The following is a 19406-nucleotide window of genomic DNA, read 5'->3' as shown; positions in this document are numbered from 1 at the left end:
AGACAACAAATAACGAAAGGAAAAAGTATAAAGATCTTTGGCTGGCTCACTTGAACATCCTGACCTGGAACACCAACTCCCACTTGGCTTATTATGTGCACTTTTTCAATTTGTGCCCAAAAGTGACTGGGGTGAAGACAAGAGAGTTAAAGGCATGAAATGAAATACGGGTCAGAGCTGGATCTTCTTTTGTGAAATGGGTTCACCTGTTTATCTGCAAGCAAAGATCTGGCAAAAATCAAGGGATCATTTTCAGATATTCATTTACTTTAGGTAAAGAAAAATGCTTGTTAGATACAATAAGCTGTCTTTTTCCAGGGTCATTTTTTTAATCAGTAAATTAATTGTCAATAGAGAAATGCAAAGAATGCAAAATAAAGTTGATCCTGGGGACCTGGTCATCCATAAATAGGGGTTTTATGCAGTTTAACTTTGTTTTGTCATTTCATATTTAGTCCTACCTACCTCTTTCCTCCTTTCCAAGCAGAAAGATGCTCTCTCTTTCTGCTCTTCAATGATCTTTATCCGTCCGAGATAAGGGTACACTTCTCTATTCTTCATCAACAATCTGTTTCTTCTAGCTCAAGAAATGGATTCTTCCAAGTACCATTTCAGCTCAGAAGGGTGTAGCAGCAGTGAGTCCGGGTGGACAATGTACATCGACTCTCCCGTGCAAGAAGATGATGTTGACTGCAATAACGATGATGAAGAAGATGACGACAATTATAGTAAGAAATATACCAATATTGATGATCGAGAAGATAACAAGGAAGAGAGTGATGATTCAATGGCTTCAGATGCTTCTTCTGGTCCAAGTCATCAACAAAAACGTGTAAATGCTGAAAGTACTCACAGCAATATACCAAGTACTTCTAAACCAGGTAAGGTTGATCAATTTAGAAAGTTCTTCTCATTCAAGAAAGACAATGAGAAAAAGAGTGGTGAAACCAGTACTAAATATAAACATAGAAATGATGCTCAGAAGAAACACTACAAATAGTGCGGAATTCAATTTGTGCAACCATGTAAAATTCTGTGTAGAGATGAGGCAAGTAAATGTAGTTTATCATATATCTCTTTTTACAGAATGGAAGAATATATAAATTTCATATTGAATTTTAACATCTTTCTGTATGTATTTCACACAGGAATATTTCATAAGTGCTCTATTTTCCTTTATGCCCATATGATCAGTCAAATCATACCTTGGATTAATCTCACATCCTGTAATTCAATTTTTACATCAAAATGATGTTAAGAATAATAAAGAAAACCTCTAGATCTAGGATTAATCTCACAAAGGTCTTAATCATAAGAATACAATTGTGTGCATGTGTGGCCATGCGTATTGGTGTGTGGTAAGTTATCAACCAGCAGTGCTTGATGCGCTGGAAAGAATGATGAGCATTGAGAGACAAACAAGTGGCGAATTCTCTTGTAGGTGGAATGGGGTTGAGGAAGAAGATGTGGATGATGATGATGATGTATGAAATTATGTGCATGAATGAATGGATGTACATGTGTGTGTCAGCATGGAATCAACAGAATGTATTCTGCTGGAAAGAAGAAAGCTGAAGATAGAAAGACAAATGAAAACAAACATATAATGTGCATAACCATACCCACCATTGGCTGCATGTAGAACCTCTTCTTTCGTGCAAAGATGGGCTGTAAGAGCAACAGCTAGGCTCCTCAAAATATGGGCTGTATGAACACATTCAATTCAATAATAAAGATCATAGACAGAATATTCTGCTCATGCTAAAAACAAAAAGGAAATAAGAGAAAAATAAATTTGGGCGTGTTATGGAAGACAGATAACAACAGAAATAAAAAAAAGGGATATCATAACTTCATTGATTTATCTTCCTCATGCTAATCTCTTGTAACTGTTCTTTCATTAAAGCCCCCATAAGGTTAAAAGGAACTGTAGCAAGTCAAAAAAGCTGTTCTTCATTGTCGTCAAAGCTATAAATAAAATCATGGTAACCTTACTGATTTCTGCAGCTCTTAGTAGCTTCCTAACCATGTACCAAATGTGTATCTAGATTTGAGATTAATGTTCACTATTTGGTAAAGAAGATACAAAGGGGCCACCTGGAAAATGAAATTATGGTACTGCCAATATGACTAAAAGTTGTTTGAATAAATACATACATACATACATACACACACACACACACACACACACACACACACAAATATATATATATATATATATATATATATATATATATATATATATATATATATATATATGTATATGCATGTATGTATATGTATGTGTGTACATATATATATATATATATATCAAGTTTCAAAACATAGGAATGATACTAGTAGAAGAGGAAAAGTATTTTACTTTGAAGGGCATGAGTGTGAGTGATTTGCAATTTAGGCTCTTGTCACCATGATGGGATGTTAAAACCCAATGCAGCATCAAGTAAAATGGGAAAACAATGAACATTTTTGTTGGTAATCTGATCAAAGTATTTCAAATTTAATAAATGTATGTGTATTTATAATGAGTACTAACTTGGATATCAACAATAATGTGCATAATTTTAAATTAAAGATAAAAGTAACACTCAATCATATGATAACACATAATCATCGATACTTATTATAAATGCACATAGCATTATTCTTTCAAAACGAGGCAACAATTACATAGTAAATTCCATTCACACTACAAATGTGAAATACAAACAACTTCGAGAAGTTGAATGGTAGCAGAGATCAATCCTGTCCGATGGCCAAAATGGGTTTAGCCGTGACCTTGACCAGATTTGTCACTAGTTCTAAGTCATATCAGTCGGTCCAGGCTTTAAAACACTTTGTCTAAAGACATAAACTAAAGATTAATCTGAATGTGAAGACAAGGCAAAAATATCAAATCTGCCAAAATACAACCACAACAAAAAAAAAAAAAAAGAGAAGTATTTCCAAAGAAATTTGACCAATCATGCTAAGATATAATTTCACCAAACAGTGGTGATGCAAGCTCTGCCCAGTTATAAGCTGGGGCAGAAATTATTATTACTGAAAAGAGTTTTGATTAAGCAGAAATTATCAGGAGAAGATTTATTTTTTCAAGTTTTTGGCAATCTTGAACCACTCTGTATGGAAGGAACCCTCAACATCGGTCCTCTCATACGTATGAGCACCAAAATAGTCTCGTTGAGCTTGGACCAAATTAGCAGGCAATCGCTCCCTTCTGTATGTGTCAAAATACGCAAGACTGGCAGACATACCCGGGGTGCTAACGCCAGAGTTAATAGCAAGGCATACAACTCTTCTCCAGGCAGACTGCCGATCAATGATTTCTTTTGCAAACTCTGGGTCCACAAGAAGGTTTGCTAGATCAGGGTTCCTATCATATGCCTTCTTGATTCTGTCAAGGAACACAGCTCGAATAATGCAACCACCCTTCCATATCCTAGCTAGTTCTCCCAACTTCAAGTCCCATCCCTTTTCAATACTCTTTGCACGGATAAGATTCATCCCCTGTGCATAACTGCATATCTTAGATGCATAAAGAGCCTGCCTCACATCATCAATCAATTTCTTCTTGTCCACAGCTTGGTCAGCAAGAATATCACCAAAGCCACCTGATTTGAAGACTTTGGCAGCTTCAACTCTTTCCTCCTTTAACCCACTAAGAAACCTTCCATCCAAAGAAGCAGCAATTGTTGGAGCTGCAACAGATAAATCAGCAGCTTGCTGTACAGTCCACTTGCCAGTACCTTTCATACCGGTCTTGTCCAAAACCTTGTCAACCAAGTATCCATCTCCCTTGTCATCCTTTATTCCAAAAATATCAGCGGTAATTTCAATCAAGAAGCTAAGAAGCTCGCCTTTGTTCCATTCAGAGAAAACACCTTGCAATTCCTCATTTGACAACTTTCCAATGGATTTCAGCACGTCATAAGCCTCAGCAATCAGTTGCATATCACCATATTCAATTCCATTATGAACCATCTTGACAAAATTACCAGATCCACCTTTGCCAATGAAAGTCACACAAGGGCCACTATCGGGAACCTGAGCTGCAACCTTGAGAAGAATGTCTTCAATGTGCTTGTAAGCCTCAAAAGACCCTCCAGGCATCAAAGAAGGACCATTTCTTGCACCCTCTTCACCACCTGAAACTCCCATTCCAAGGTAAAGCAAACCCAATTCAGCCATGGCTTTCTGTCTTCTCTCAGTGTTCTCATACCATTCATTACCACCATCAATAATGCAATCACCTTTCTCCATGTATGCTGACAGAGTCTTTATGGTCTGGTCGACAGGTGCCCCAGCTTTAACAAGCATGATAATTACCCGTGGTTTTTGGATTGAATTAACAAAAGCTTCTGGATCATGGAAACCATATACAGGAAGATCTCCCTCCTTTTTAGCTCGTTCAACAGTCTCATCAACTTTGGAGGTAGTTCGATTATAAACAGAAATGGGAAAGCCTTTCTCAGCAATGTTGAGGGCCAGATTTTGGCCCATGACTGCCAGACCAGCAAGGCCTATTCTTGTAAGTTTGGTCTCAGCCATATCTTCCCCTGTTCAACATTTGACATTACCAATGAGAGAAGTTCCAAAAAATTGGTACATAAACACAAGAAAAAGGAAAAAAAAAATCCCAGATCCTTGGAGAAAAACTTGATCCAATTCCTATATCTTCGTGTGCAATAAAAGTTGACTATTATTATTAAATGATGATGTTATGAAAATATACCGTCTTTTAAATGATAGATACCAAGACTAAATTCCCAGATTTGTAGTGGATTGTGTAGAGGAAAATATATACAAGATTTGACAGCAAAATAATAGTGCAAATTTTTCCTCAGAAATTGTCAAATGGTGAAACTATATAAAGAATAAAGACTATTAGTTTGGTATTTAGATAAAAAAAATGACAAAACGATTATACTTCAGAGAGGATCAAATTCTCTTAATATATAAGACCTACCGATTCATGAAAGGAATAATCAAACTTCTAAACACAAACAGAGATAATTCAGAAAGGTGCAAAAGGATCTCCAGATGATATTACAGTTAGACGATCATAATCAGGAAAAATATTATTTAATTAATGGAATTACATGAAATAATGATTCATAAGAAATAACGATCTAGATATCATAAGAAATAAGGATCTAGATACAAGTGCCAAACAAAATTGATGCTGAAAACATACTGCAAACCAGATTCACCAGCAAGATAAAAAAAAAAACAAGTGAAGTTTCATAATAAACAAAGAGCTAATTCAGATCGGCAACTTCAAAAGATAACCGAAAAACAATATTTCTTTCTTCTAACCCAGAAAAAATAGAAAAAAAAAATAGATCTACATCGGCTTATTAATGTAGAAGAACAACACAAAAAGAGTTGAAAATTCCAAACCTGAAACTCGGAACTTGTTTACGGAAAACAAAAGAGAAATTTGATGTAAGTAAGATCTGGGATTTGGAGAGGACAGAGTGTAAATATATACAATAATGAAAGATGAATTGAAATGACAATGTGAAAAACAAGAAAAAGAAGAAGAGTCGGAATTGGGACTTACCGCAATAAAAAAAATACCAACTTTTTTCAACTAAAGATGATCTTACAAAGACAAGACACAGAAGAACCTCTCTGTGGCAGGTCAAATTTGGCTTCTTCAATCATGTTTTCTTGTTGCCACGTCATCTGGTTCTCCGACAACATGTTGATGTGGCCAAATCATTTGACCCTCATTTTTCTCTACCTGTTTTTTTTTTATTTCAATATTTAATTTTTATATAAATTTTATTGTTAATATTGATAATAGCACCCTTTAAAATTTTTGTTAGGGAAATTGAAAATTTTGTTATTATTTGGCCTGTCTACATATTATAGTTAGATTTGTAATTTACATATTATGTTATTTTTTAAGGTGGGAGACAGAATAATGGACCTTTGAGATTTTTTATACTAGACCCTCTTAATAATTTAATTATAATTATATTTTTATAGTGAAAAAAAAAATCTTTGATTAATTTGTTTGAAAGTTAATTTATTAATATTTTTCATTAGACTTTTGACGTGAATTTTCCCTTTTTTTTTTTTAAATAAGTATTTCATTGAAATAAATGTTAACATTGAATTTCGGAAAAATTTTATTTTTAGATTGATACGGTATGTTGTGTTACTATATAAATAGGTGATTTTAAATATTATGTTAATATACAAATTAACACTCCTATATTATTAGGATTTGATTCAAATCAAATTGATATCAAATTCGACTCATTTTAAAAGAATTGAACTCAAATTCAATTTTATTTTGAACTCAAATCAAACTTTAAACTCAATTTGTTATCAAAACAATATCGTTTTAATATATATTAATAAAAAAAATAGTTTGTATTAAATTTTTTAAATTCACACGCTTGACAGTCAAATACCCTTAAAATTCGAATTCGAAAATATTAAATTTTCAACCTCATCTCAACGTCTATAAAACTTTTCAAGTGACAATTTAATTTAATTTAAAATCATTTAATATTTTAAAATTGTATTTATATTTATACCAATTGTATTAATTTCGGAGTAGGTGAAAGAAGACTTTTATGGTTAGGTGAGCCACCAATGACCTCTGCCATTTTCCTCTTCCATTTCTTCATAATCCTTTGCTACCTAATGTCTAATCCGTTGTAAAATGGGAAACAGACTTCTTTAGAATAGTAGAAGTTCCATTTTCTGGCTCAGATTCAGATTCATGGCTTCTTCATCTTTGAACAAAGTTCAAACAACTGTTCCATCTCCCTAGACATATTAACTGTGTAATCTTGAAATCAAAGTTTCAGATTTCGGAATCTATCCTACAAGTACAGTTGGTTGGAACGTGGAAGAAACTCAGTGACCAAACTAAAGACCATGCCATTACTACCACAAAATAAATGGGTAAAGAGAATCTGGGATAGAAAATTTCTCTGTAATATGGCATTTTGACAATGCATCAATCATAACCAGCTGAACATAAACTGCTGCAGATTGATGACCAATAGATATAAACCAGTTGTTGCATAGCCTTATTTGAAGCTTATAATATGCTTTTCAAGCCCGGTTCATTATGTTTGGGAGGATTTCCATAGGAAGAACAATAAGGCAGTTACTAAGCTGTGAGTTACCAAAAGCTCTAACCAGATATACAAGGCATTGACGGAAAATCTGGCTGCAACCTGCAAGTATGCACACGACATGACACAAACCAATATATGCAGAATGCACACAAGCACATAATCAACAATCAGATGAGCTCAACCTCCTTTCCTTACCAGCTACATCCCAGTCAACAAACATTTTCAGTGGAACAAACATGTATGCCTGTCTAGCCATGGCAGATTACGCTACCAAACAACATGCATATGAACCTAACTTGACAAGTACACTTACACATATCCCACTAAAGACTTACTCTATCAGATAACACCACAAATTAAACCACTGATATGAAGCAAAAAAATCCATAAATTTAGTTGAGGAACTTATGGCTCCAAGACATGGAGTTCATGGTTATAATTGCTTAACACATCAAACAATGCCCAGCATTCCATCCGACAAATTAAACTAGTGGCAGCTATGTAATGATGATCACACAACTATACGGCAGTACACAAGAACTCTAATATGCTATGGGAATATCTTTAGAGGCAATTTTATACATCTAGCTTGAGATAATGGAGTCATTAAGATATGTACATATCAAGATTTTGTAATGATATAACGTCAGAAGAATATAAAATTGCCCAATTAGGCGCATATGCATGTCAAAATTTTCTAATCTACACGTCAAACAATATAAAATTGTTTTGCCAAGAAACTAATTTTAAAAGCAAAAAAAAAAAAAATCTGCTTTTATATAATTCAGTTTGATTTGTTACAATTTATGCTGGCCAATATTATAACTAACAAACATAAATTAAGAACGATCAAAATCGTTTCTACTTGTGGAAGAAACACAACACCACCACTAAGCTTTGATCAGAAGGTTACAACAAATAAATGAGAAGAAAAATTTGTAAGGATATGGGAAACCAACTATAAACAATCACAATAGCTCTATTGGTGTGCTACCTGATCAATAAGAACCCTAGGAGTGCTCACTTAGAAGCCAAAATTGCACACCTGAACAAACTCCATATCATTATCCACATATTTAGTCCAGAGATTCTTATACTGATTCAGAGCAATATCAAGCCAAGGTTTCATGTTTCCACTGTAATGAATAACAGCAGCTTTGTTGATATCATCCATGCTAACACTTGGATTGTACCCAAGTCCAAGCACATGCCAGGATTTGTCCAATGACTTGGTTGATGAGTAGAAAGTGATGAGGCCTGGCGGAAGGGTAGACAATTTCCACAGAGTACGATCTTCATTCTGATGATAACACAAAAAATCATGGATATTTAAATTAATTGATTATTAGAGTCACAGTGTGAATGAATTTTATTAGGCTATTCAAAAGCAAAAGAAGAACAAGAACTTTATTTTTTCTGGAAAAAATGCTGTGTGCTCTGTAATAATCTCAACCATTTAAAAAAATCTGTACTTCAGTTAAAAGTAGAGGTATACTTACCAAGTTCTGCCAGTAATGGTATTGCTCTGTGCACTTCTCACGCCTCCAAGCGTCTAGATCAAAAATATTCATCCCATATGCCCAAGCACAAGCCTTGGGATTAAACCTCTCCTTGATCAGGGGATGTGAAAAATTCAAATATTGAGAATAACGGCGAAATGAACCAAAGCAGGTCTCCACAGCTCCATTCACCTTGCCATCCAAATCAATGTTCCACAACCCAGTCAAGTCCCTCTGAACTACCACATCATCATCCAAAAACAAAATCTTATGTAGTTTTGGATACATTTCTGGTAAATAAAACCTAAGATGATTCAACATTGACAAGTACTTGGGATTCCTAGATTTCATGTTATTCACATCTTTTGTCGCATTTTCCACCCCATTCTCAGCATAAATTTTCTGCTTTTTAAGTGACTCAAGCTGCCTTAACACAGGCACATAAGAAGAATTCAAGAAGGTATAATCCTCAACTGCTTTCACCTCAACATGTGCACCGCCTTCAACAGGCCTCATCTTGAACCAAACTTTCATAGCTGCAACATTCATTCTATCAGTAACCACATGAAAAACATGCCTCCATGGTTCTCGCGCATTCTTCACCACAGACCTCACCACCACTGACACAGCAATCACATTATCAGAAAATATAGCATAATGATATAAAGTGGGGTCCTCAAACTCTGGACTAGGCTCCTCATCCTGATACTTCTCTGGATGCGAAATCCTCTCCTCCACAAGTCTCATTGCCAAACAATGCAAACTCTTTGGCACTGATTTAGCAGAAATAAAACTAGCCAAAGCCCCATTTTTCTTCGCCTTAACCAGCAATTCGTTAACAGCAAAAATGGTATCTTTCAACTTCTGAATCTTCAACTGATTATCATAACTCTCTTTAGCTTCACCAATCAATAATCTAGCAAATTTGACCTTATCCTTGACTTCCTTCTCAAATTGCCTCAACACATCCTCATCAACAGCACCCTCAGGCTCAAAAAGAGAAGCTTTGTAAGTGGGTTTGAGAGAAAGATCGGAAAAGTTCCGAGCCAAATCATCAAACATCTTCAATTGCCTAGAAATATCTAACTTTAACTTCCGGGCATACGCCGCATATGCATTAACTAAAGCAATATGATCATTGGCTTGTTTATGAATCAAATCTAACCTCGTCTTAAGTGGATCAGATTTCAATGCTAAAAAGGTTCGTTGAACATATGCATTACCAACACTCGGAAGCGCCTATTCAGAAATTTCACGAAATTATTATCCAAATTAGAAATAGTAAATAGAAAGGGCAATGAAAGAGAAAGTGAAGAGAACTCACAGGGTCGTGATGAGAAGTGGAGGGATGAGTGGTGAGAATGACGGAGAGAGTAGCAAGGAAAAGAAGAGAGAACATGGCGGAGACAAAGATCCGGTAAGAGAAAAAGCCACGTAAGCCCATACCAAGTCCACCGCCTCCTGCTCCTCGGCCTCCTCTGATGGCCACCGCCATTGGGTTTCGAGATCTGATCGTTAACTAGCTGGAATGAATATACTGAGATCTGAGAGTGTAACAGAAGAGTTCGAAGGGGAAAATCAGATTTATAGTAGCTTTGCCGGTGGATGTACTGAGATTGATTACGCGGTTTATATATATATAAACGAAATAAGAATGGGAGGCGAGATAAAAGGATAAGGTTGACCCCAGATCAAGTTTATTCGAACTCTAGAGAAAATGAATGAGTCGGCAATGATATTGGCTGTAAATGGTGTTTGGTTTGGGTAATATTTTATTATTAAAATAAAAATATAATTTTAAAGATATATTATTTAAAAAATTATTAAATATAAATAATTATTATTTTGATAAAATTTAATAGATATAAATAATTATTGTGTTTAGTTAAAAATAATAAAAGAATATTAATAAATTATTTTACTTAAATGTCTTTTAATATAATTATTTTTAAATATTTTTTTATTATTTATTATATTATTAAAAATAAATTTATTTTTTCTCAAAAAATTAATAAATAATAATATAATTATAATAAAATCAAAATTATCTTGCTAATCTTTTAATACCTATAGTAAAAATGGTAATTATAGTATTACTTATATTACTTATCACATTAGTATTAGTAATAGAAAATTAATATATTTTTTTATTACTGACAAACCAAACAAATTAATAAAAGATAAATTATCAAAGTAATCTTTAAATCCTAGAACCGAACGACCTCTAAGGGTTTACCATTATTGAGCTAGACTTCGAGAGATGTTTAATTTGTTAAACTTATAAGTATAAAAAAAAATATTTTTTATAAATTACAGTGATATCATTTTAATTAATACATTTCAAAATGATATTGTTTTAGTCTTTTTTTTTTTGTTATAGTATCAAATTAAACTTAAACTCAATTTATTTCAATATTATAATAAGCTTAAACTCGATTCTCCTCGAGCGAGTTGAACTTGAGTTGGTTTAAGAACAATTCAATTTCTCTTAAACCGAGTCAAATTTAAATTAGTTTAAACTTAAATTTAACTCGATTTGAATCTATCTTTAAAATGATAACCAAAAATTAGTTATCACCTCATTTTTGTACAACTTTTTTTTATGGCAACACTTTAAAAAAGTATCACTCACACCCCAAATCCGTTTGCTCCTCTCAAATTGTAATTAAATTTAGCAAATTATTTAAGGCAAAGGACTATTTCTCATCCAAGTTTAGTTTAATTTTAAAAATACGCCTATGATAATTGAAAAATTCAAATATTTACCCTTGACCCAACTACTGTTAAAATTTTCTACTCAAATAAGAGTAAAATCTTTATTTTATTATTAATATTACAAATATATAAAATTCATTATTTTCTCTCTTAGGTTTTAAAAACTAATAATTTCACTTTTACTTAAAGTTTTTAAACTTTGAAACGTAACATTTTTCTCCCAAACTTAGGGCTTTCATCTTTTTTAAACTGCAATTACCCCTCAAAACTTTCAAAAACAGTATTTTTACCCCCACTCTTGAACCTCTACTTTCGGTATCATTTTCGGTGTTCTCTTCGACCTCCATCTTCACTTGAGCCGAAGAAAAAAAGTGATACGATAAAGAGGTAGAGATCTTTTCGTCACACAAATTGATAAATAGACTCTCTTTGTTACACCATTATGAGGCTCTCTATATAAATTTATTATTACTTTTTAAATTTTAATAACATTAATGAATGCTTTTGGATTTTTTATGTAAATTATTTGGATTCTCTGTATAATAATAAATTTTTAAAAAATAATTAATAATTTTTTTAAAAACTTGTGCATAACACCATGCCAGGTCAAGTCGACCAACGGGAGTCCAAATAATTTACAATGGTGACAAAATGTATATCAAAAGATGAAGAGAAAGAAAGAGAGTGACGTAGGTGAAAAAGGGAGATTAAAGTGAGAACCGATAAGGGAGAAATAAAAAAGTAAGAAGGGGATATAAAAATAATTAATCAAACAATAAAATTATGTACACTTGTAATTAGTATGAAACAATTTCGAGATTTTTCGTGAATTAGTATTTACATTATCTAATTATATCAATTTGTCTCTTCAAAAAGAACAAAAGACTGTCATCTATACATTATTAAAGAACAAAAGTAAGGTGGAAGGCTTATGGGGTAAACCTAATCTCATATTGATACTGTTTCTCATGTGCATATTTCGTGCATGATCTTCACTGGTAATTCTAATCCACTGCAAACAAAATATTAGTCAGAACATAAGATAGAACAATGTTGTGTGTACTCGATGTTGGGTATTCAAAACTGTACTTATTATGTTGTCAACCCATTGGGGGTTTGGAATGGAAGTGTGATTATATGCATTTGGGCTTGCTCCAAAGGCAAAACTGAGAGTGATCCAATATATATAAATGGGAAATTATAACAAATATCTAAAATTAAATGGTGTTAAGTAAAATTGTTTAAAACTTTAAGGATTAAGCAAAAATACCCTCAATTTGGGAAATAACTAAACTACCCTTATATAGAAACCCCACATCTCCCACTGATTTATTGTTTAAATTCAGAGAAAAATTCAGATCTCCCATGGGCGCAACCGATTTCAGTCTTTTTCATCGATTTTTCGTGTTTTCTGACAACCGAAAATGACGAATAAGGATAGTACATCATTTCACTTCTTGTTTAAATTAATTTATTCTTAGGAGTATTGAGATTTGAAGAAGATTTTGAGGTTTGAATGTTTAGGGTTTCAATTTTGAACAATGCATATAATGTTTTGATTCTTGATTGTTTTGCTTAAATTTCTTAAGGGGTTTTGTGTTATTAGATATGTAAATTTGATTTGTGTTGAAATTAGAAGCTGAAAATATGAGTTTTGGCTAGAAAATGGGTTAGATCTATCGACGCTACGTTAATCTCCCACGGGCGCCCGTGGGTGGGGGTGGGGGGGGGGGGGGGGGGGGGGGGGGGGAGGGGGGAATTTAGTGTTTTCAAAATTTTAGGGGGAGGGGGAAAAGGGGGAGATCCACAGGGGTCTGTGGAAAATTTTACACTGAACCATGAAAACTGTGGATTGGGTGGAAATTGACTTTTCTAAAACTATAGGGTCTGTAGAAGATAGACTTTGAACAACCATAACTTTTGATCCAGGAGGAGTTACGTGGCCTGTAATATATCAACAGTTTCGAGCTCTATACCAACAACTAACTTTTCTGGTTGTGCTCAATTTGGAGTTCTATTATGTAGTTTTTTTATTTTACCAAATGTAGGATTTTCATTTTTTATGATTTTGAGCTTGTTTGTGACTGAGTTAGACTTTGTTGATATGCAGTTTTCAAATTTGACATTTATCTTTTTAGTTTTATGTTTTTTGAGACACGTTTTATGATGTAATTACGAAATTTCAGATCAACTTTTTAGTTTTCTTGTTCCTAAGCTATTCGAATGTATAGTTTTCGAAATTCAGATCTGTTTTTTCATATTTTTGAGTGATTTTTTTTTATTATTGATATTCTAGAGTATTTCAATATATCTATTTATTCTTAACATGTTATTTAAATCTTTTATATATTGTGTAATATCAAAATGTCTTCCATATTTTTTTAACATTTTATTTAACCCCTAAATTATTATCAAATATTCAAATGCCCCCTTTACATGACATACAAACTTGATTTAACAAATAAAATTAAGTTTTGAGTTAAAATCCATATAAATATTTTTTTTCATGAATTGATTTTTTTGACTTGATTTAGAAATACGAACTTCTTCATTCCGAACGAATCTATAGTAATTAATATTAAGTAAAAATAAGAGTAAGAGTGAGAGTGAGAGTGAGTGTTTAAGTGATATAAGAAGTGTATATAATGAGAGTGAGAGAATTTATATAGATGTGGTGAAAGGGTAATTGTGATATTTTAAAAAAATTTAGAATATTTTTACTTAGGAATAAAAAAAATATATATTTTTACTTAATAAAAAAAGTAAAATGAACATTTAATTTAATTTCCCTATATAAACCAACACCTTGTTGGGTTCCTTTTGCAGGCCTAAATTGAACTCAGCTGTGCAGAGCCCTGCGATGCAAAGGCAAAACTGTGAGTGATCCGATATATATAAACCAACACCTTGTTGGGTTCCTTTTTTAGGCCTAAATTGAACTCAGCTGTGCAGAGCCCTGCCATGCATTAATCTTTTGAGTCAAATACCACGCAGCGTTTTCATACGAAACTAAATAATTTGCATTTAGAACCATCTATCAAACAAAATATTGACAAATATCGCCAATGATGAAATATTTCATTTCTGTGTTTGGAAATGTAAAACTGAAGAATTGATTATCCGGGTTAAACAGGAATTTATTCTCTCTTGTAGGGATGTATATAATTCAATTCAAATCGTAAAATTGAACTAAACTACTTAAAAGATGCAGTTTAATTTGGTTTGGTTTGATTTAAAATATGATTTACAATTTGAACAATTTTCAAATTAAACTAAACTACAAACCGTATTTTTTTTTTGTGTGTATATATATATAAAAAACTATATTTAATAGAATTTTTTAATAAGTAATTAGGTGTACCAATTATTTTTCATCTTTATTTTATTATTTTTTTACATTTTAACTGTATTTTTATTGTATAATTATTTTACATGTTTATTTCATATTCTAAAAAACTAAAATTTAATTATTATTTTTTAAATATTATATATTTAGAAGTGAATAATTTTAAATAGGTTTAAACCATAATTTAAACAGGACCAATCCATATTTTTCAGTTTGCTCGATTTGGTTTAAAACTTAAAATGGTTTATTTGAAATTTTTTCAAATCTTTTTTTTTTTTTGGTTTAGTTTAAAAAAGTTTCTAAATCACACTAAACCAAAGCGTGCACACCTATTCTCTTTTGTTTTGGAATGAAAGAAAAAAGTTATAGTGTACATTAAAATTGGGGATTCAATAGTTGAGTGAATTTTTTTTCAAAAAATTATATAAAACAAAACAAGGATAAATAAGGTTGTGTTATGATTGGAGGTGGATGCAAGCTCAAGCCCAAGGATTTCGTGTTAAACGAGTTTGAGTTTAAGAGTATTTGACTCGTTGAGCTAACAAATTTAAAAAAGTTAGATATAAAACGATATCATTTTAATTAATTTTAAACATCAGACAACTATGCTTAAATTAGTTTAAAACAAATTCATTGAAGTCAAACCTAGATTTTAGTTCGATTTTTTAAGACTAAACCGAAATTAAACTAACATAAAGTTGAACTCAGATCTCTTTAAATCCACCCTTGTTTATGACAATAATTAGGGCAGCTCTCAAAAGGCTAAAGTAGAGTGGATGTAGCTTTAGCTTTTTCCATATGAATAAATATATGTCTTTTTCATGGAAATTCTTGCACCATGAATCAAAACTTTTACCTAATACCCACTCATTCTTCTTTTTGTTCTTGACACCTGATGACTTTCATTTTCCACAGCTTTCCACTTTAGAAATCCGGTTCACTAATATATATATAAATGTCATTATCAGCATCCCTGTTAATCTTTTAAAATCTATTTCACTATGACCATTACAATCTGAAATCTGGCGTCACAGGCAATAGTATTTTTCCATAGATCTCAGTCAGAATATATCAGATGAACGTCGAATTTTCAGAAATGGAAAATCTGAGAGAAATTGTTAATTTTATTGCCATATTTATATCATCTTCATCATCATCTCATACAAGCTTCAAGAGGGGAACCCAGAAAAAAAAAAAAAAAAGGTAAAAGACAAAAATGTTATCATCGCCATGAACTCTATCTTAGTTTAGCAAAGCTGTGTTGCACTGAATGTCTTCCAAATCTGTCAAGCTGGAGAAAGGGCTTTTAAGTTGCATGGCGGTGAGAAGTTGCTGAAGCTGTATGGCTTCCTCTTTGAGCTGCGCGTTTTCTTTCAGGACCCGGTCATGGTTCTGAGAAATACGGTTCAGCTTGTCGAGCAGCTGATGCTTCTCGTTCCTGAGCCAGACGACCTGCGCCCACAGCTCGTCCAGGTGTTTCTGTTTGCGCATGCGTGATCGTCTTGCAGACTCTCTATTTGATATCATCCGCCGCTGCTTCCTCTCCTTGATGAGACTCAGTTGTTGCTCGTCGGCTTCATCAGAAGTTGAGTTGTTGCTGAAAGAAGAAGACTGCTGGGTGCTGAATTCCTGGATTTGAGGAGAGAAATGAAAATTTAACAGCGGATTCAAGAAATTGTTGAACTGGCAAGTGGGTGTGTTGTAATTCTGATTAGGCATGGTAAAATGAGGTGAATACGGAGAGAGGTTTGAAGAAAGAAGATAATGGAGACCTGAAACATCACTAGGCTGCATGGCTTCAAACCTGAAGAAGAATAAATCAAATTTAGGAAGATGAAGAGAAGAATTGAAGGGGGGAGGAAGGTTGAAGAAAGAAGGTGTTTATATAGGAAGAAGAAAGGTTGAGGTCCCTACCTTGTTGGCAATTTGGCATTACATTCACAAGGTCTTTGATTATATACTTAAAATCATTGAGATCATGTACTATTTGTAAAATAACATAACATTTTATTTTATATTTGTTAATGTCATAAGAGTTCCCATTGAGACTTAAAAGTCAAAATATTTTTACAATATAATCCTTAGTAAAATGTTAGGTAAGGAAGCATGAGAATAACTTTAGTTAGTAAAATGTTAATTTTTCTCTCGGCGTGGTTGTTTTAGTTTCGAAGGAGAGGTCTGACTTGAATAGGGTTCCAAAAACTGAATGATGATTTATGGTAGTTGTAATGACTCATGCAATTTTGTTATACCCTATCTTCCATATAAGAAGTTTTATGTTAACGAAGATGATGTGTGTGAAATAGAAGGAGAATGCAAAAAGTTTCCTCTTTTCATTCTCATATATTTTGAACTTTCACATCTTGCAAACTCACAATATCATAGTAATCGAATCGTATATCATATCGTATATTAAAAATTTAATTTTTCACATCGTGTATCAAATATCATATCGTATTATATGATACAATTTTTAAAAAGATAAAACAATAAAAAATTTTAATTGAAATATCATCATTTTAAAAAATATCACAATTACTCATAAAAATTTAAAATTTTTTATTTATGCCTTTACTACATTATCATTTTCTCTAAAAAGATATATCAATCTACATCGATAATAAGTATCGTATTATAGAATATGTATCATATTATATGATATATCCCTTGTATCATATTATATGATATATCCCTTGTATCATATTAATTTGATACATTTTATGATACATATTATTTTCTACATGTATCATATGTATCATATGATACATATTGTATATCATAGAACACTAATAATCATGCTCAATATTCGAGATAACTTGATGGATATTATTTGTTTTGGGCCTGAAAACCATGGTAGTCGAATTACATATTATAATGTGTATCAAAAACCTAATTTTTTGTATTATGTATCAAGTATCATATGATACGGTTTTTTTAAAATATAATAATAAAATTTTTTTATTAACACATCATTATTTTGAAAAATATCAAAAAATCCTCAAAAATTTTAAATTTCTCATATACACTTGTACTACTTCATCATTTTCTTTAAAAAAGTATGTATTGCTCTATATCCGTAATATATATCATATCGTAAGATACGTATTATATTGTATGATATGTCTACTATATCAGATTAATTCAATACACCTTATAATAAGTATCGTTTTTTATCTGTATCATAAAATATATATCGTGTATTGTAGAATACTGATAATCATATTGCAAACAAATCAAATTTTTAAATAGATATTGTTTGCACAAGTTTGCAAGTAAATATGATTCTTTTTTAGCATATAAACGCAAATATGGCTTACAAGTAAATATTGTCTACTATTTTACACGAATTTGCAAATGGGTATTGTCCACTTTAGTATAACAGAAGTGTGTTTTCTCTTGAAACACATTGTAAACTAAATCTCAGACTAATCAATTATTAAATAATGGAGTCGCGATTTCTCCCACATAAGTTATTATCATAGATAATTATAATATGCATGTGATGGATGATATGCATGCACATCGTTATATAGTGGAGGATAATCATTTTGACCTCCATACATTTACATAGAATAATGTTATAAGTACGTATTTTAAATACACAAAATATATTTATAAATTATGTGTAATTATATGATTGGTTATTAATTTATCTTAATCACAAATTATTGTATTATCTATGTATTTATTTTATATATTTAAAGTATATATATATAATTTTATTAATTTATGTATATGCTCACATGAAAGAGAAAGAGGAAGGTTGGAATGGTGGGGAGAAGAATTATTCTAATGGGGAAACGTTTTGGCTGGAGAAAGTAGAAGAGACAGTAAATGGTGTTAAAGAAGTCAAGTTTTGGAATTAATTGGATGACTATATTGTTTATATTAGATACACGGGTTTCACCCTTTAAGCCAATAGGACTTTGTCACCTAACGAATATTGGAAAGAAGAGGCAAGAAAAAAAGGGTAGCCCTCTGCCAAAATCATAGTCAGAGTGAGCCAAATTATTTTAAGGAGTTGATGACTCAACACCCACTTCATATTTGACACCAAATTAACCATCATAACCGGTTAAATATTGTATTTAAATAATATATTATTATATAATTAATATTATAAAAAAATTGACAATAACAAGAGAAAAGTATTCAATCGTTATAAGTATTATTTTTATAATTTTAAGGATTAATTATTTATATTTTTATTAAAAATAAGTAAAATTATAATTTTAACAAGAAAAAATGATAGTTAAAAATCTATTTTATGTTGCTAAAAAGTTTTAATAATAAAAAAAATCTTGTCGTCACTAGTTATTACAGTTTCTCCCGTTAAAAGTATTATTATCGTTAGAGTTTTAATGTTATTAAAAAGTTTTAATGATAGAAAATAAATTTTTAAAGATAATTACCCCTTTGTTAAAGTTATAAATTTGCTTATTTTTAATGAAAATATAAAAATCATGAAAATAATGCTTATTATAATCAAATACTTTATATTTCTCTTGTTATTATAAAGTTTTTTTTGTAGTGTGAGTATTAATTTCTTCTTAATTCAAAATCACTTAATTATATAATAACATATCATCTGAATATCCAATTAAATACTCAAAATTGAGTGCACACAACTTTATTGCTATTCCAAATGAAAACCACGTGTGAACAAGGCAGGAACTCATTGAGAACTTAGACTTTATTTTTATTCAAAAATTGATATCATATCAGTAATTTTGTGGCGAAAAT

The 19406-nt window shown here is 31.7% G+C and overlaps 4 protein-coding genes across 5 annotated transcripts; 1 reads left to right on the top strand and 3 right to left on the bottom strand.

Moving 5' to 3' along the window:
- Positions 1-210: 210 nt before the first annotated feature.
- LOC123205951 (protein SOB FIVE-LIKE 4-like) lies at positions 211-1124 on the top strand. Its single transcript, XM_044623028.1, has one exon. It carries the CDS (start codon positions 590-592, stop codon positions 998-1000), a length of 411 nt encoding a protein of 136 aa, XP_044478963.1. The 5' UTR covers positions 211-589; the 3' UTR covers positions 1001-1124.
- Positions 1125-2595: 1471 nt separating this feature from the next.
- LOC123205950 (6-phosphogluconate dehydrogenase, decarboxylating 2-like) lies at positions 2596-5687 on the bottom strand. 2 transcript variants are annotated; one of them, XM_044623027.1, is made up of 2 exons: positions 5564-5687; positions 2596-4556 (listed from the first exon to the last, which is right to left on the bottom strand). In XM_044623027.1, the coding sequence occupies exon 2, from the start codon at positions 4546-4548 to the stop codon at positions 3085-3087; it is 1464 nt and encodes a 487-aa protein (XP_044478962.1). In that variant the 5' UTR covers positions 4549-4556; positions 5564-5687; the 3' UTR covers positions 2596-3084. The 2 variants fall into 2 exon arrangements, with proteins under 2 accessions (XP_044478962.1, XP_044478961.1); XM_044623026.1 differs by lacking the exon at positions 5564-5687 and adding an exon at positions 5401-5550.
- Positions 5688-7847: 2160 nt separating this feature from the next.
- LOC123205949 (probable galacturonosyltransferase 9) lies at positions 7848-10226 on the bottom strand. Its single transcript, XM_044623025.1, has 3 exons — positions 9927-10226; positions 8603-9841; positions 7848-8403 (listed from the first exon to the last, which is right to left on the bottom strand). Exons 1-3 carry the CDS (start codon positions 10095-10097, stop codon positions 8128-8130), a joined length of 1686 nt encoding a protein of 561 aa, XP_044478960.1. The 5' UTR covers positions 10098-10226; the 3' UTR covers positions 7848-8127.
- A 5543-nt stretch (positions 10227-15769) lies between these two features.
- LOC123205975 (basic leucine zipper 43-like) lies at positions 15770-16600 on the bottom strand. Its single transcript, XM_044623056.1, has one exon. It carries the CDS (start codon positions 16455-16457, stop codon positions 15906-15908), a length of 552 nt encoding a protein of 183 aa, XP_044478991.1. The 5' UTR covers positions 16458-16600; the 3' UTR covers positions 15770-15905.
- Between the last annotated feature and the right edge of the window lie 2806 nt (positions 16601-19406).

Source organism: Mangifera indica, unplaced genomic scaffold (assembly GCF_011075055.1).
Source record: "Mangifera indica cultivar Alphonso unplaced genomic scaffold, CATAS_Mindica_2.1 Un_0020, whole genome shotgun sequence".
Lineage (NCBI taxonomy): Eukaryota > Viridiplantae > Streptophyta > Magnoliopsida > Sapindales > Anacardiaceae > Mangifera > Mangifera indica.
The sequence above is the reverse complement of the archived record's forward strand: the minus strand, read 5'-3'. Positions and strand labels throughout refer to the sequence as shown.

Excerpts from the sequence above, each read along its gene's own strand:
- LOC123205951 (XM_044623028.1), top strand. The coding sequence starts at position 590 with ATGGATTCTTCCAAGTACCATTTCAGCTCAGAAGGGTGTAGCAGCAGT.
- LOC123205950 (XM_044623027.1), bottom strand. The coding sequence starts at position 4,548 with ATGGCTGAGACCAAACTTACAAGAATAGGCCTTGCTGGTCTGGCAGTC.
- LOC123205949 (XM_044623025.1), bottom strand. The coding sequence starts at position 10,097 with ATGGCGGTGGCCATCAGAGGAGGCCGAGGAGCAGGAGGCGGTGGACTT. Across the intron at positions 9,842-9,926 it reads CCACTTCTCATCACGACCCT|GCGCTTCCGAGTGTTGGTAA; the intron begins GTGAGTTCTCTT and ends ATTTCTGAATAG. Across the intron at positions 8,404-8,602 it reads ACCATTACTGGCAGAACTTG|AATGAAGATCGTACTCTGTG; the intron begins GTAAGTATACCT and ends TGTTATCATCAG.
- LOC123205975 (XM_044623056.1), bottom strand. The coding sequence starts at position 16,457 with ATGCAGCCTAGTGATGTTTCAGGTCTCCATTATCTTCTTTCTTCAAAC.